At 39.7% G+C, this 16597-nt stretch overlaps 1 protein-coding gene across 2 annotated transcripts in view; it reads left to right on the top strand.

Annotated features, from left to right (window-relative positions):
* Positions 1-16390, top strand: part of mdh1b (malate dehydrogenase 1B, NAD (soluble)) — a 48687-nt gene extending 32297 nt beyond the window's left edge. For both annotated transcript variants that reach the window (XM_072262390.1, XM_072262391.1), the window contains 3 exons: positions 5958-6097; positions 13726-13872; positions 15160-16390. In XM_072262390.1, the coding sequence (XP_072118491.1) occupies positions 5958-6097; positions 13726-13857 (272 nt within the window). In that variant the 3' untranslated portion in view covers positions 13858-13872; positions 15160-16390. The remainder of the gene's footprint in view (positions 1-5957; positions 6098-13725; positions 13873-15159) is intronic.
* Positions 16391-16597: the final 207 nt, after the last annotated feature.

The raw sequence follows: 16597 nt of genomic DNA, 5'->3' as shown, positions 1-16597 counted from the left end.
CTGGCTCTTTAATCCCTTTTCCCTTCCTGACTGTCACCCAGTTTTCTGTGTCCTGCACCTTGGGTGTAACTTCCTCTCTATGCTCTGTCTATCATCCCTTCAACCTCCCGAATGATCTGGAGTTCATTCAGTTCCAGATCCAACTCCTTAACACGGTTTGTTAGAAGCTGCAGCTGGATGCATTTCTCAAAGTTGTAGTTGTCAGGGACACTGGCGGTCTCCCTGCCTTCCCCACATCCCACAAGAGGTGCATTTCACTCTCCTGCATGTCATCTCTACTGTCTTAGCTGAGCAGATATAAAGGAAAAACGAGCTTTTCTTTCCTTTGCTTTCTCTGAGTGAAGCCTCTCTTTGCTGAAGCTTCAAAGAGCTAAAGCCTTAAGATCACCATCTGACTATGTCCAGTCACACGACAGCCGTTGTGCTTGACCCTGCCTTCCTTTAATTTGCTCTTACTAGTCAATTCCAAACTCTCATATTGCTGGTCAAAGCTCTATTACGCTGCTGCGACTGGCTTCTGCTTTTTATTGTCAGGCAGTGGACCTGACTAAAGACCCTCCTCTCCAAACTTCTGATGTCCAGATTGGCTGCTGGCCAAACCACAGCCATCCTTATGTAAGATATGACTTCAGCCAGCCCAGAGTTTTCTCCCTGATTATTAATGGCTTTAGTTTCAATTGTATTTACTGGGTGAAATCATTTCCAGTTATTACATGGAGTGAGTAAAATTGGCTGAAGACTGGCGTCTGCAGTGGACCCTAGGGAGGAGGCCAAGTTGGATCACTCAGCACCCCTGGCTGAAGATGTTATAGTTGCTCGGTCTCGTGTTTTAGTCATCATTTTTGTTTTATTAAAAAGTGAACATTTGTAACCCATGCCTAATTACCACTAAATTGGCTTACTAAGCTAGTTCAAAGGACATTTGGGAGTCAGCCATATTTCTGTGTGTCTAAAATCACTTGTAGGTCTGACCAGGTGAGGGTGTCAGGCTTCCTTCCCTGAACAAAATGTATTTTTACAGTGATCTCATATTTTCATGATTATCATTATTGATGTATTTAATTTCTTGAATTTAAACTTTCCTTCCTCATAAGTGATTTGAGTAAAGAATAGTCAAAGGTCTCAGGAGACCTGGACTTTAACTTAATTATTTAATTATCATAGCAAACTGGAGATATTCATGGGGCTTTCTCTTTCTGTATGCTCCCATTTCTGGCTGGTAAATTTTCATCTGATCCGCTGGTTGGCTGTCTACAATATTATGTTTTTGTTATTTAGCAAATATGTAGCTCTTTGTATTATAATACATTGGACCTCCAGAATCACTTAGCATTATCCTTGGATATAAGCTCCACTTAAACTTAGTTTTAATATAGTTCCCAGAAGGAAAGATCAAGACACCAGGGCAGTAAGGATCAAAATCATGCAATAACTTCCATCAAAGGATGAAGTTACTAGTCTACAGGGGGAGATCAATACTGCATGTGTTAATGGATCCAAGATGTACATTGAGATCCTTTTGTATTATAAAATATGCAGTAAGACTAGCAAATTAGTTTTATCACCATCTAACTGGAAATCTAATCTCTCCAGTTAGTAAGTTTAATTTCATCGCATTTCATATTTGAAGAATACCAACTGCCCTCAATTAACATCACAAAATCAGGTGATTAAATCATTTTCTGCTTAAGGACTTCACTGTGCACAAATAGGGTTATATATCCCAGACACCAAGTATGGGTGGCGAGGTGGAGATACATCTCTACCAAAGGGAGTGGAAGGCTCTCCTTCCCCCCACTAGCCTGCAGGTCACACTAGGGCAAGGTGTAGTACCTGCTTAGCCCTCTCTGATTAGGGTCACGTGAAACCATGGGAGCAGGTAGTGGATGGTTGTATGAGCATCTGGTACATATCACAAGTCCAGGTTATGGGACCACTGATGCTAGACTGGCAATCTTGAAGAGTATTGAAAATGGCTGGGCTCACCTGTCTTGTAAGGACACTGCCCAGAAGAAGGCAATGACAAACCACTTCTTAGAAACATTTGCCAATAACAATCATGGTCATGGAGATCAAATCATACAACACAGCATATAATAATGATGATCTAGTGCCCTTCCCTTGGACAACATCGGTGGCGTGGAGAGGGGAGACTTGTAGCATGGGCAACTGCCGGTCTTTCATACAACCTTGCCCAGGCCTGCCCCCTGGAAACCTTCCAAGGCACAAGTTCATGGTCTCACGAGACTAATGGATCCCTTTTATGATGATAATAATTCCATATATGTTACCACAAATGAGCACTCCTCAATGATTACCTCATTGTGTATGGAGTGTCCTTGAACTATCCTTTGGTTCAAAAGATGCTCTGTACTGTAAGTAGAACACAGAACAGTACAGTACAGGAACAGGCATTTCAGCCCACAGTGTTATGCCGAACCAGCTAAAAAGTAAATCCAAAAACCCCCAAAAACTAATCCCTCCAACCTACACAATGTTGATATCCTTCCCTCTCCCCATATTCATGTGCCTATCTAAAAGTCTCTTAAAAGCTTCTTATGTTTTTGCCTCTATCACTGTACCAGGCAGTGCATTCTAGGCATCCACCGCTCTCTGGGTAAAATAACTTACCCCTCATACCCCTCATATTAGGGGGGGAGGAGAAGATGGCAGCACGACGCAGCGTGCGTGGCCACTCCAGAAATTATATCGGTATTTGTTAAGTAGGTACTGTGCACAATTCTGATTTGATGGAGACAAGTGCGAGAGTACAGAGGAACATCTGGAGAAACTTCTGAAATGCCCGCTTCGCTGCCACTGCTACTGTGTGGTCCGGAATCTCCGGAGAAGGCCACGAATCCTTGGCTTTGCTTGTTTTGGCGGCCGGGATGAGGTTGAAGGCGATCGGCAGAGGATGGCACTCGGGAGGCTGTATCGGAGCGGCTGGTCAGAGGCTCAGAGTTTTCCAACGAACTCAGAGTCGGCTGTCGGGTGCTTCCAATGCATCAGCAGTTGTCAGTTGTCGGTGCTTGGAGGTTTATGGCAGGGAGTTTCTCCCTTTTGCAGCCTGCTATCGGGGACTATCGGAGTCGATCGGGACTTGAGACTTTTTTTTACCGTGCCCATGGTCTGCTCTTCATCAAATTATGGTATTGTTTTGCACTACTGTAATTATGTTATAATTATGTGGCTTTGTCAGTGTTAGTCTTTGGTTTGTCCTGTTTTATTTTGTGATATCACTGGAGGAACATTGTATCATTTTTTTTTAATGCATGCATATCTAAATGACAATAAACGAGGACTGAGTGTCCTCATAATCTAATTTAATATCCCCTTTGAACCTATCCCCTCTCACCTTCAATGCATGCCCTCTGGTGTTAGACATTTCTACCCTAGGAAAAAGATACTCCCTGTCTACTTTATCCATGCCTCTCATAATCTTGTAAACCTCTATCAGATCTCCCTTCAGTCTCTGCTGCTCCAGAGAAAACAACCCCAACACAAGTTTGTTCAGTCTCTCATGATTAGCACATGCCTTCTGAACCAGGCAGCATCCTGATAAACCTCTTCTGCACCCTCTCGAAAGCCTCAACATCCTTCCAAGAGTGGGGCGCCCAGTACTGTTTGGAATACTTTGGATGTAGCCTAACCAAAGTTCTGTAAGTTACAACTTATCATCTTGATTTTTGAACGCCATGCCTCAACTAATAAAAGCAAGCATTCCATAAGCCTTCTTAACCACCCTATCGAACTGTGTAACTACTTTCAAGGATCTATGAACTTTGACCCCAAGATCTCACTGCTCAGCAACACTGTTAAGGGCCTTGCAGTAAGATTAGCAAATTAGTTTTATCACCATCTAACTGGAAATCTAAACTCTCCAGTCAGGAAGTTTAATTTCATTGCATTTCATATTTGAAGATTAACAATGGCCCTCAATTAACATTGCAAAATCAGGTGATTAAATCATTTTCTGCTTAAGGACTTCATTGTGCACAAAGGGCCTTGCCCTTAACAGTGTCCTGTCTCCTTGCATTTGCCCTACCAAGGTTATCTAGGTTGAACTCCATCTGCCACTTCTCTGTCCGTATCTGTAACTGATCTATATTACGCTGTATCTTTACCAGTCTTCTAGATTATCCACAACTCCACCAATCTTGGTATCATCCACAAACTTACCAACCATCCATCTATATTTTCATCCAGGTCATTTACATACATCACAAGTGGCAGAGGGTCCAACACAGATCCCTGTGGAATACCACTAATTACAAACCTCCAGCTCGAATAAGTTCCTTTCAAACACTACCCTCTGTCTCCTATGTTGAAGCTAGTTCTAAATCAAAACAGCCAATTTGCCACAAACCCCATGGATCCTAATCTTCTGGATTAGCCTCCATGAGGGACTTTTGTCAAAGGCCTTACTAAGATCCATGTCGACAATATCCACTGGTCTACCTTTTATCAATCATCAATCACTCTCATCATCTTATCAAAAAACTCAATCAGGTTGGTAAGACACGACTTGCCCCACACAAAACCATGCTGACTCTCCCTAATTAGACCATGGGTTTCCAAATGCTTATATATCCTTTCCCTAAGAACTTTCTCCAGAAATTTCCCTACAACTCATGTGTAGTCACCAGTCTATAGTCTCCAGGATTTTCCCTTGTTCCCTTCCTAAATAAAGGTACAATATTAGCCATTCTCCAGTCCTCCAGGGACTGTGCCTAGGGGGGACATGAAAATACTGGTCAAGGCCCTGGCAATCTCGTTTCTTGTCTCCCTCAATAACCCGGGGTAAGTCCCATCAGGCCTTGGGGACTTACCCACCTTAATACTCATTAGCAAGACCCAACGCTTCCTCTTCCTTGACCTCTAAATGCCCTAACATATTTATGCACTCAGCACTAATCTCCTGCTCCTCCATGTCATTTTCCTTGGTAAATACCGAAGTAAAATACTTATTAAGGGGCTCACTCATATTCTTTGCATTCAAGCAAATGTACCCCTCTTTTTTTCTTGTGTGGTCCTACCCTCTTCTTAATTATCCTTTTGATCTTGATGTAGCTATAGAATGCCTTGGAATTCACCTTAATCCTATTTGCCAAGGACTTTTTATGGCTTCTCCTAGCTTTCCTAATTCCCTTCTTGAGTTATTTTCTGGCACCTCTATAATCTTTGTGTGCTCCATTTGATTCTGACTTCCAAAGCTTTACATACTTTTCCCTTTTCTTCTTGACAAAATTAATCACCTCTCTGGACATCCAAGGTCCTCTTATATTTCAATTCCTGCCCTTCCTTCTAATGGGAACATACCTTTGCTGTACCTTGTGCAATTGATCTTTAAACACCCTCCACATGTCTGGAGTTGTCTTACCAGAAAAAAGGTGGTCCCAATTAACTCTTTTTAGTTCCTGCCTAACACCGTCATAATTTGCCCCACTCCAAATTAAGACTCTCCCGCAAGAACCATACTTACATTATCCTTATCTATGGCTATTCTGAAAGTTAAGGAGTTGTGGTCACTGTTCCCTAACTGCTCACCAACTGAAAGGTCAGTCATCTGGCCAGGCTTACTACCCAACACCGGATATAGTACAGCCACTCCTCTTGTTGGACTGTCTTCATATTGATTTAATGTGAGATACACTTAACAAATTCTGCCCCATCTAAACTCCTTGCACTAAGAACATTCTAGTTTATATTAGGGAAGTTGAAATCCCCCCCATGACAACAACCCTATTAATTTTACACATTTCCTTAATCTGTTTACATATCTGTTCCTCAATGTAACTATTTTTTCCTCATACGCAATTGTGTTAATCAATGCACTATGAGAGGAATTGAATTCTTCTAAGTTGTTCGAATTTTATAAGGCTGAGATATTTTTTCATTGTTATAAGATGTGTGCTTACCTAATTAAAGATCTGGTACCTTTTTATCCTATGTACCAGGTGATTTCAATATTCCGATGGATCTCATCTTCTCTGTGCCAGTTCGATTTTGTGGCGGCAAGTGGGTAATCCAGACAGACATTGAAAACAGTGAGGAGACCAAAAAAATGCTGAAATACATTGTTCAAGAACTGAAAATGGTGAGTTCTCAATAGCTCTTGAAATTTCATCTGAACCTGCCAAAATGGGATATTGCTGTTTTACAGAGTTGGTTAATTGCGTCTTCAGTACAAATTTAGTATCATAAACAAAGCAGATGAACTTGGAGCGTGGATCAATATGTGGAACTGTAATGCTGTGGCCTTTACAGAGACTTAGATGTCTCAGGAGTAGGAATGGCTGCTGAGTGTGCCAGGCTTTAGACATTTCAAAACGAACAGAGAGGGAGGCAAAAGAGGTGGGGGCATGGCATTGATAATTAGGGATAATGTCACGGCTGCAGAAAAGGAGGAAGTCATGGAAAGATGGTCCACTGAGTCAGTGTGAGTGGAAGTCAGAAACAGGGCAATAATTCTACTGAGTGTTTTTTTTTATATAGACCCTCCCCCCCCCGCCAAAAGTAACAGGTATATCGAGGAGCAGATAGGGAGACAGATTCTGGAATGGTGCAATAATAATAGGGTTGTTGTGATGGGAGGTTTTAACTTTCCTAATATTGATTGGCATCTCCTTAGCGCAAGGGGTTCAGATGAGATGGAGTTTGTTAGGTGTGTTCAGGAAGGCTCCCTGATGCAATATGTAGATAAGCTAACTAGAGGAGAGGCTGTATTTGATCTGGTATTGGGAACTGAACCTTTGCATGGAGGAAACATTTGCATGGAGTTCTGCATAGGCATGTTATATTGAGGCAGGGAAAGGGTGGTAGGTTTAACGAACCATGATGTACAAGGGATATAGAAAATCTCATTAAGAAGAAAAGAAAAGCTTACGAAAGGTTCAAGAAACTAGGTACTGCTGGAGCTCCAGAAAATTACATGGTTGCGAGGAAGGAGCTTAAGAATGGAATTGGTAGAGCCAGAAGGGGCCATGAGAAGACTTTGGTGAGTACGATTACGGTAAACCTCAAGATATTCTACAAGTATGTGAAGAGCAAGAGGATGAGCTTTGTGAGAATAGGACCAACCAGATGTAATAGTGGATACGTGTGCATGGAGTCGGAGGAGGTAGTGGAGGTACTTAATGAATACTTTAATTAAGTATTTACCAGAGGAAAAGACCTTGGCAATTGTGGGGATGACTTGCAGTGGACTGAAATGCTTGAGCATATATACATTAAGAAAGAGGATGTGCTGGAGCTTTTGAAAAGAATTAAGTTAGGTAAGTCACCAGGACCGGATGAGATATACCCCAGGCAACTGTGGGAAGCGAGGGAGGAGATTGCAGAGCCTCTTGTGGTGATCTTTGCATCATCAATAAGGATGGGAGAGGTACTGGAGGATTTGAGGATTGCAAATGTTGTTCCCTTGTTCAAAAAAGGGAGTAGAGATAACCCAGGAAATTATAAATCAGTGAGCATGACTTCAGTGGTGGGCAAGTTGTTGGAGAAAATCCTGAGAGGCAGGATTTATGAGCATTTGGAGAAGCACAATATGATTTGAAATAGTCAGCAAGGCTTTGTCAAGGGCAGGTCGTGCCTTATGAGCCTGTTTGAATTCTTTGAGGATGTAACAAAACACATTGAAGGTAGAGCAGTGGTTACAGTGTGTATGGATTTCAGTAAGGCATTTGATAAGGTTCCCCATGCCAGGCTCCTTCAGAAAGTAAGGAAGCATGGGATCTAAGGAGACCTTGCTTTGTGGAACCAGAATTGGCTTGCCCACTGAAGGCAAAGGGTAGTTGTCGATGGTTTGTATTCTGCATGGAAGAAGGTGACCAGCGGTGTTCCACAGGGGTCTGTTCTAGGACCCCTCCTCTTTGATTTTTATAAATGACATGGATGAAGAAGTAGAAGGGTGGGTTAGTAAGTCTTCTGATGACTCAAAAGTTGGGGGTGTTATGGATAGTCTGGAGGGTTGTTAGAGGTTACAGCGGAACATCAATAGGATGCAGAACTGGGCTGAAAAGAGGCAGATGGAGTTCAACCCAGATAAGTGTGAAATGGTTCATTTTGGTAGGTCAAATTTGAAGACAGAATAAAATATTAATGGTAAGACTCTTGGCAGTGTGGAGGATCAGAGAGAGCTGACAGTGTTGTTAAGAATGCATATGGTGTGTTGGCATTCATTAACCGTGGGATTGAGTTCAAGAGCCGAGAGGTAATGTTACAGCTGTATACAAGGGGTGATTAATAAGTTTGTGGCCTAAGGTAGAAGGAGTCAATTTTAGAAAACCTAACACATTTACTTTTCCTACATTTTCACTCTTAGTCCAGTGGTTGTGGAGCATACGGATCTCTTCTTTGTAGAAGTCGGTGTCTTGGACCTCCAAAAAGTGGTCCACAGCAGGGGCGACTGGTAAGTTCGTGACCTAAGGTAGAAGGAGATGAATTATTAACTTCAAACTTTCTGCCTTTTCACACAAAGAGTTGCACTGCACGGGCATGTAACAAGAGCTGAGATCTCCTTCTACCTTAGGCCACAAACTTATCAATCACTCCTGCTGTGGACCACTTGAAGGTCCAAGACACTCTCATTACATGCACGTGCAGCTCAACTCTTTGAGTGATATTGCAGAAAGTTTGAAGTTAATAACTCATCTCCTTCTACCTTAGGCCACGAACCTATTAATCACCCCTGCTGTGGACCACTTCTACAAAGAAGGGATCCGTATGCTCCATGACCGCTGGACTAAGTGTGTACATGTAGGAGGGGACTATGTTGAAAAATAAATGTGCTAGGTTTTCTAAAATTGACTCCGTCTACCCTAGGCCACGAACTTATCAATCACCCCTCTTAAGACCTTGGTCAGACTCCACTTGGAGTACTGTGTTCATTTCTGGTCACTTCACTACAGGAAGGATGTGGATACTATCGAAAGAGTACAGAGGAGATTTAAAAGGATGTTGCCTGGATTGGGGAGAGTGCCTTATGAGAATAGGTTGAGTGAACTTGGCCTTTTCTCCTTGGAGTGACAGAGGAAGAGAGGTGACCTGACAGAGGTGTATAAGATGATGAGGGGCATTGATGGAGTGGATAGTCAGAGGCGTTTTCCCAGGGCTGAATTGGCTAAGACGAGGGGGCAGAAGTAGGTACGGGGGGGGGGGGGGAGGATGTCAGAGGTTAAGTTTTTCCACAGAGAGTGGTGGGTGCATGGAATGCACTGCCAGCAACGATGGTGGAGACAAATACAATGGGGTCTTTTAAGAGACTCTTAGATAGGTACATGGAGTAAAGGAAAATAGAGGGCTGTGTGGTAGGGAAATTCTAGGCAGTTTCTGGAGTAGGTTACATGGTCGGCACGACATTCTGGGCCAAAGGGCCTGTAATGTGCTGTAGATTTCTATGTTCTATGAGGTGAAGTTTTGTTTTAACAGTGCTATAGAGCTTTCTAGAAGGGAAAGGCATTGTGCAGGGTTGATAGTTTGCGCTGTGATTTTTCCTGCCCGCATACCAATCGATGGTTGGTGTGGATGCGGTGTGTCAATGGACCTAATTTGTGATTGTGATTTAAGAGTCCCCACCTCCAGAGCAGGGCCTGTAATGTGCTGTAGATGTCTATGTTTTGTGTTCTAACTCAGGTCTAAACTAATGTATTCATAGCCAGTCTGGTGCCTCCATGTAATTACACAATCAAACTGAAGTCATTTTCCTATTTGGTATTGCTATTTCAAATTTAACTTTTTCATTGCAGATAATGTCTTCTTTCCTGAAGTAAAAATTAGTAAAAATGCGTATTAATTAATGAGGCATATTGGAACTATATTATAGTTTTGTATTGCAGTCTGAAATTTATCTTCAATAACAACATAATGCTGAGTGGTGGTAAGTCATCTGTTCACATCTCTGCTGAAGTCCAATATTAAAGTAATCCAAGAATATGGAGATAGTATACAAAAATGGTACTGAGATAAAACACCGGCTGGGATCTTACTGAATAGCAGTGCAGGCATGTGTTTTGAATTACTTTACTCTTATGTTCCTGTGTTATCATTTACTTGATTGCCATCATCTCTAAAACAAGTAAGGCTGAAAATCAATGTTGGTAAAATTTGTCCTCGTGGGTCTAATCAGTCTTTCTCCAGTGTTCAGTGTTCTTCCAAGTTACATGATTTCTTATTAATCATTGATAGATTTATCAAATTAGTATTCATCCAGATTGCAAGAATAATACATGAGATTCATTAAAGGCAATAAAAAGCAATCATGTACTACTTTTATGTTAATTTTTTTTAAGAATTGTCTTAGCCGGCACCTAGACCACTATCCTCAGCTCTTGTAGCAACACATTCACAATTTACAAATTCATACACAATTCATCTTTTTTTTTCCTTGAGTTTATTGTGTCTTTCCACCATAACTTCAGCAGCTACATTCCTGGAGTTTTATAAGTTGATTAAAGGGTATTTCTGTTTCATTATGACAAAAGTGCACAAAATGCAGATTTCATTTCATTCTCTCATCATTCTTATGCAGTTACTTATCTGTTCCATCCAATTCTTGCTCCTCCAACAACCCCAGGTAGTCAGATTTGATGGTGAAGAGAACCATTTGTTTTGGCTAGTTTGCAAAGAGCAGGGCTTCACTCTTCCTGCAGTTGACCCTGGCACTTGAGACCAGCTCATAATGATAGCAGATGCTAATCAATCTGTGGATCATCTGTGGATCTGAGCAGAAAATGGTGACATTGTCCATTTAAAGGAAAATTATCCCACCCTTTTATGCCAGCTTCCTTTCTGATGGATTCAGCAAAGGTTCTGTGCAACAAGACACAGGAAAATGGGTAACATTGATTTGATGGGGGAACATTTCCTTTGTTTTCTTAGTAACTACACTTCAAAAATATAGTGAATTCCGGTTAAGTGGGACACATCGGGACCAGTAGATTTTGGCCATTTAAGTGGCTCCTCCAGTCAGCCGAAGGTTCATGGAAATAGTTAAAAAGGTATTAAAAAACAGACAAACTAAGTAATAAATTATGTATTTAAATGAAATGCAGAACTGATTAGAACACTGCCTATATACCTACAACACTATAAAAATGTATAACTTCCTAAAGGTTATCGATAGTGGAATTTATCCAGAGTACACAATGAACAATATCAGCACAGATACCAAGTGTAGATAATGAACTGCCTTCGTACAATCTATCAACGATTGCATCTTCCAAAGCTTAATTTTCATTGTAACATTCAAGATGATTATCAATACCTTCAAATTCTTTGTAGTTCCTAACTTACTGAAGTAGTGAAATCATTTCATTTTCATTCTTGGCCCTTTCTGACATCTCTAAGTCCGAATGCTTGAAACCACAATAAGCAAAACAATTCAGAATGGTCTTTTATTTTTCACCAACTATCAGTAACAAAAATCACTGTTTTTTGAATACAAACGTACACAACTGATACTATTTTTAAAAACTGTTCACTTTAAGCATGGTGTAGTGTTGAACAGTACAAACCTGAGTCTTGTCACCTGCAGACGTTCTCTGACAACTCTGCGGTGGTTGGGTGTATCAGAGATGGGCAGGAGTCGGAGTACTGGTGGACGTTTGTAGACTGGTGCAGGAGGAATCACCTGCTCCTGGATGTGGCCCAAACCATGGAGATGGTGATTGATTTTAGGAGGAAGAGGACTGTGATGAGTCCTGGATACATTCTGGGAGAAGAAGTTGCGGTGATGGAGGAGTACAAATACTTGGGTGTTCATCTCAACAACAGACTTGACTGGAAAACCAACATCAAGGCTGTTTACAAGAAGGGGATGAGCAGACTATTTTCTAAGGAAACTGAGATCCTTCAATGTATCCAGCAGGATGTTGGAAATCTTTTACCAATCTGTTGTAGTGAGTACAGTCTTCTTTGCAGCTTTATGTTGGGGGAACATCAACGGTGCTGGTGATACAAAAAGACTGACTAAACTCATCAAAAAGACTGGATCCATCCTTGGCTATAACCTGGGCTCTTTTGAGTTAGTGGTGGAGAGGGGGTCACTAAACAAACTACTATCCATTATGGACAATCTGGCACATCTTCTCCATGACCTACGGGATAAGCAGCAGAGCCCTCTTTCAAACAGACTCATTCAGCTGCACGTTCACAAGGATCATTACAGAAAATCTTTCCTACCAAATTCAATAAACGTATACAACAGTTTATCTCTGTGCAATGGGAGAATGCACATCATGGTACAATAATCTTTTATTATTTTATACATTATTGCACATAATTGCAAATTATTACACATTGGTAAATTACTATTGTGTATATTATTATTCTGTACTTTATTATTAATTAAGTCTGCACACTACTAGATGCGTTTTTAAATGTTGCTGCTGAAACGAAAGAATTTCCCACTTGGGATCAATACAATATTTAATATTATTTTTATTATTATTAGTCACGCATGTGGACACAGCTGATACTAGTTATAACCTGTTCAGCAAGTCTCCTGTCCCAATTAAGTGGCATAGTGTCCCAAATAAATGAAGGGAATCCTGGCAATTTTCTCAATTTATTTTTATTCTTTAGTTGTCCCAAATATGCAGCTGCCCCAATTAACTGATGGCCTAAAGATCTAAAATTCACTGTACTTCATCCAGAAATCATGAAAGGCTCTAAATACATTTTTCATTCTTTTTGCCTGTCCTACTACTTTTCAGTCTTGCTCAATTCTCTCTCCTGTGGAACAAAGTGTATAGAACAGTACAGCACATGAAAGACCCGTCAACCAAAGACGTGGTGCCAAACTAATGATTCCTAATTAATCTAATCTTACTTCCCCATATATACTGTATCTCTCTCTTCTTTGCACATACATGTGACTACTTAAGTTTCTTAAGTGCTTCAATTTTATCTGCTTCTACCACCACTCCTGGCTCCCACCACACTCTGTGTATAAAAAAAGACTTGCCTTGCACATCTGCTTTCTACTTTCTCCCTCTCACTTGAATACATACCCTCCAGTATAAGAGATCTCAACTCTACAAAGATACTGGTTGCCTTCTCTATCTATAAGCTTCTATTAAATCTCCCCTTAGCCTTCACTGCTTCAGAGAAAACAGCCACAGCTTGTCTAACCCGTCAGAACCAGCCTGCGAAGTCCACATCTCTTGAAGAATTTTTTAAAAGTTCTTGTTTTTAAACACTGAACTTTAGATTCACACGAGAAAGCATCCTATTAAAGTTCTGTTCTGTTGTGGACGCATCGTGAATCTAGACTAACACCCTGAAAATTGTGCTTTTAAATTTTCCCTTTGCAAGTTATGAGCTTAATTTTTGGCAAATTGAGATCTAGCCCCAGGAGCACAAATGACCACTAAAGAGAGTATAGAGCAGGGACAGAGGGATTTGAAAATAAGGATGAGAAGATTCAATGTTAATCCTCAATACAAGGCAGTAATTACCTACCCTAATAAGTAATTTCTTTGTAGGCGAAATTAGGTGAGTTCATTAAAGTTTACACTTTAATAAAGGAAATAATCTTCATATTTATCTTATTATCTAAAACAAAATAACAACGATGTAAAAAAATTAAGAAAATCACCCATCGCTATCTCACAGCTACTTGACATGGTTACAAAGTGTTGACATAAAATGCATTTTGCAAATATAAATTGAAAAGTAAGATTATGATAAACTTAATATTCAATTTTTAAAAACTTTATTCAATAGGAACAACAGTTAATTTTCTCTTCCATAAGTGAAGGAGAGAAAGAGTCCAGTCTCTCATCTTTGGCAGAACTACAACATGTATCAAAATCTGAAGAAATAAATCCGGAGGAAAATTCAGATGTTGGAGAATAACAATGTGCAAGATAGGTATTCTTCACTTTTTTTTTTTAGCTACAGTCATGTATTAAGTGTAAGTCAATTTGAAGATCTAAAATTGTTTAAGAGACTTGCCTCAAAGCATCTTATGATATGCCGTTGGAGAAAGGAACCATTTTCTCAGGCATATAAAGAGTATGGCCCAATCCCGTTCCATTTTTATTGAATTTCATTTAGTGGAATATGAGGAATGTGGGTAAGGAGGCATCTACTGCCCATCCCAAATTTCTCATGAACAGTATGGCTTGCTTCAAAAGTTAAAGTTCAGAAGTAAATTTATTATTTACAACCCTGAGATTCATTTTCTTATAGGAATACTCCATAAATCTATAGAGTAATAACCATTACAGAATCAATGGAAGTCCACCCAACTTGGGCATTCAGCCAGTGTGCAGAATACATGAAACTGTGCTAATACAAAAAGAAATAAATATAATTTTAAAAAAGTGATAAATATCGAGAACATGAGATGAAGAGTCCTTGAAAATGAGTCTATTGGTTGAGGAAATATTTCAATGATGGGGCAAATGAAGTTAAGTGAAGTTATCCCCTTTGGTTCAAGACCCTAATGTTTGAGGAGTAGAAAATGTTCCTGAACCTGGTGGTGTGAGTCCTGAAGTTCCTGTACCCTCTTCCTGATGGCAGCAGCAAGAAGGGAGCATGTCTTGAGTGGTGGGGTCCTTGCTGATGGATGATGCTTTCCTGCGACAGAGTTTCATGTGGATGTGCTCAATAGTGGGGAAGGTTTTATCCTTGATGAACTGGGCCATATCCACTAGTTTTTGTAGGAGTTTCCATTCGATGGCATTGGTGTTTCCATATCAGGATGTAATAGCAGTAGATGTTTAAGAGTCAATTACATTGCTGTTCATCGGGAGGTTTATGTTGGATCATACTGGTTATGGTAGATTTCCCTAAAGACATAATGAAATAGATGGGGTTTTGTGACATTCTGGTAATTTTGTATTCATCAATGTCAAATTTGGCTGTCTTTGTAGGATAGTCTAAATTCATAGGCAATAGAATTGTGCTCTGTCATGGTTAATGTATAATGGTACAAATCAACCGAAAATATCAGGCAATGTAACATTTTTGGATCATGCATTTTTAAGGAAGAAAAGTTCATAGACAGTCGGTACCTTTTCTTATTTTGCTATGTAATACATATAAATTTCTGTTCCAGCAATGATATTATAAATCATCCCTAGGGAGAATTTTGCTTTGATTTATCTCATGTAAAGAAAACATCTGATCATATCCCTTTCTCTTCTGTTATAGGCACTGAAAAATATTTAATGTTCTGCAACTCCAGAAGTCTCTCATATATATACATTAAAACATTGGATATAGTTTTATTCACCAAGTTGCTAATTATTGAATGCTATTTAATTAACTCATGACCAGATTGTTCTACTAGGTTGACTTTAAAATCCTTTTTATGCTTATTTAGGTTTTTTTGAATGCTTTTAGATGGAATAGTGAACATTAATGATATCGTCAGGATGCTTGGAGAATACAATGCGTCAGTGCTCATGAGAGTACTTTAAATGATTAGTGATTGCATCAATTTAGTGATTTACAGTGATTCACCTAATATGTAGTATTTGGGGCAGTTTACTATCCAATACTGTTGAAGGTATCACAAAAGCACAAGGCTTTGAGGAAAAAGGTATAAAGACTCCATGGCCAGCCATTAATCATTCAATGTATCCCATTCATCACCATCATACATTTTCTGGGAAAGGCAAGAAATTTTAAGAAAATATCTCTATGACTAAACTCAGAGAAAACTGCTGGAAGATTTAGACCTTGTATGGTAAGGTATCAACTATCATCCAAGATCAGTAATATAAACTAAATAGCATTTTTTTTTTCAAAATAGACCTTTTTAAATGAACCGTATCCTCTCCTCTCCCCTACAATCCTCTGTGGGTACCAAACAGACACTTGTTTACTCATTCTCTCTGATGCCTTCTTGTACTGTCTCCAACATTTCATTGAACATTGCATTCTAAAATGTACATTTTTATGAGTTTAAACCCCTCAATAATATCTGTCCTCTCCTACTGCCAGATCCCAGGCCTATGTTTCTGAAAAAAGATTCTGTAATTCCATCCTTGCACCCCAAAAAGCAAAAGCTGGGTCTCATCCATGTTCCAAGTTCACCCTTTCTCTAGACCCTTTAATGCTTGACTAAAATTAGGCTCAATACTCCCAAATCATTGTGCAGCTCAGTTTACTTGTTAACCAATTTATCTTCAAATAAACGTTTGTTATGATTCATGATGGATGATTTCACAGCTGAATCCAAATTCTTTATCTAAATACTGCAAAATCTGTTTGATATCTTGAAAAAGACATATAGGAACTGATTTATAGAATAATCATGCTCACTATCTGAATTTCTATTTTGTTATGAAGTAATATATTTTCCATCAACTTAACACAAATGTATATGTTTAATGGAATTGTCATCATTGAATGAAGGAATGGACATTAAAAGCAGGAGCAGGCCATTTTGCCCTTCAGGTCTGTTGCTCCATTTAATAAGATTGTAGTTCATTCATTCATGACCTGATTGTTATCTTATCTTCACTTTCCTGTCAACTGTTAGCAACTTTTCATCCATTTACTTATCAAGTATTTCCCTATGTCTCTCTTTAAAATATTCAAACTGTGTTAGTCATGACTCCTGGGCAACATATTTTTGAGTAGC

Source organism: Mobula birostris, chromosome 6 (assembly GCF_030028105.1).
Source record: "Mobula birostris isolate sMobBir1 chromosome 6, sMobBir1.hap1, whole genome shotgun sequence".
In the NCBI taxonomy this organism is placed as follows: domain Eukaryota; kingdom Metazoa; phylum Chordata; class Chondrichthyes; order Myliobatiformes; family Myliobatidae; genus Mobula; species Mobula birostris.
This window is presented reverse-complemented; position numbering and strand designations above follow the sequence as displayed.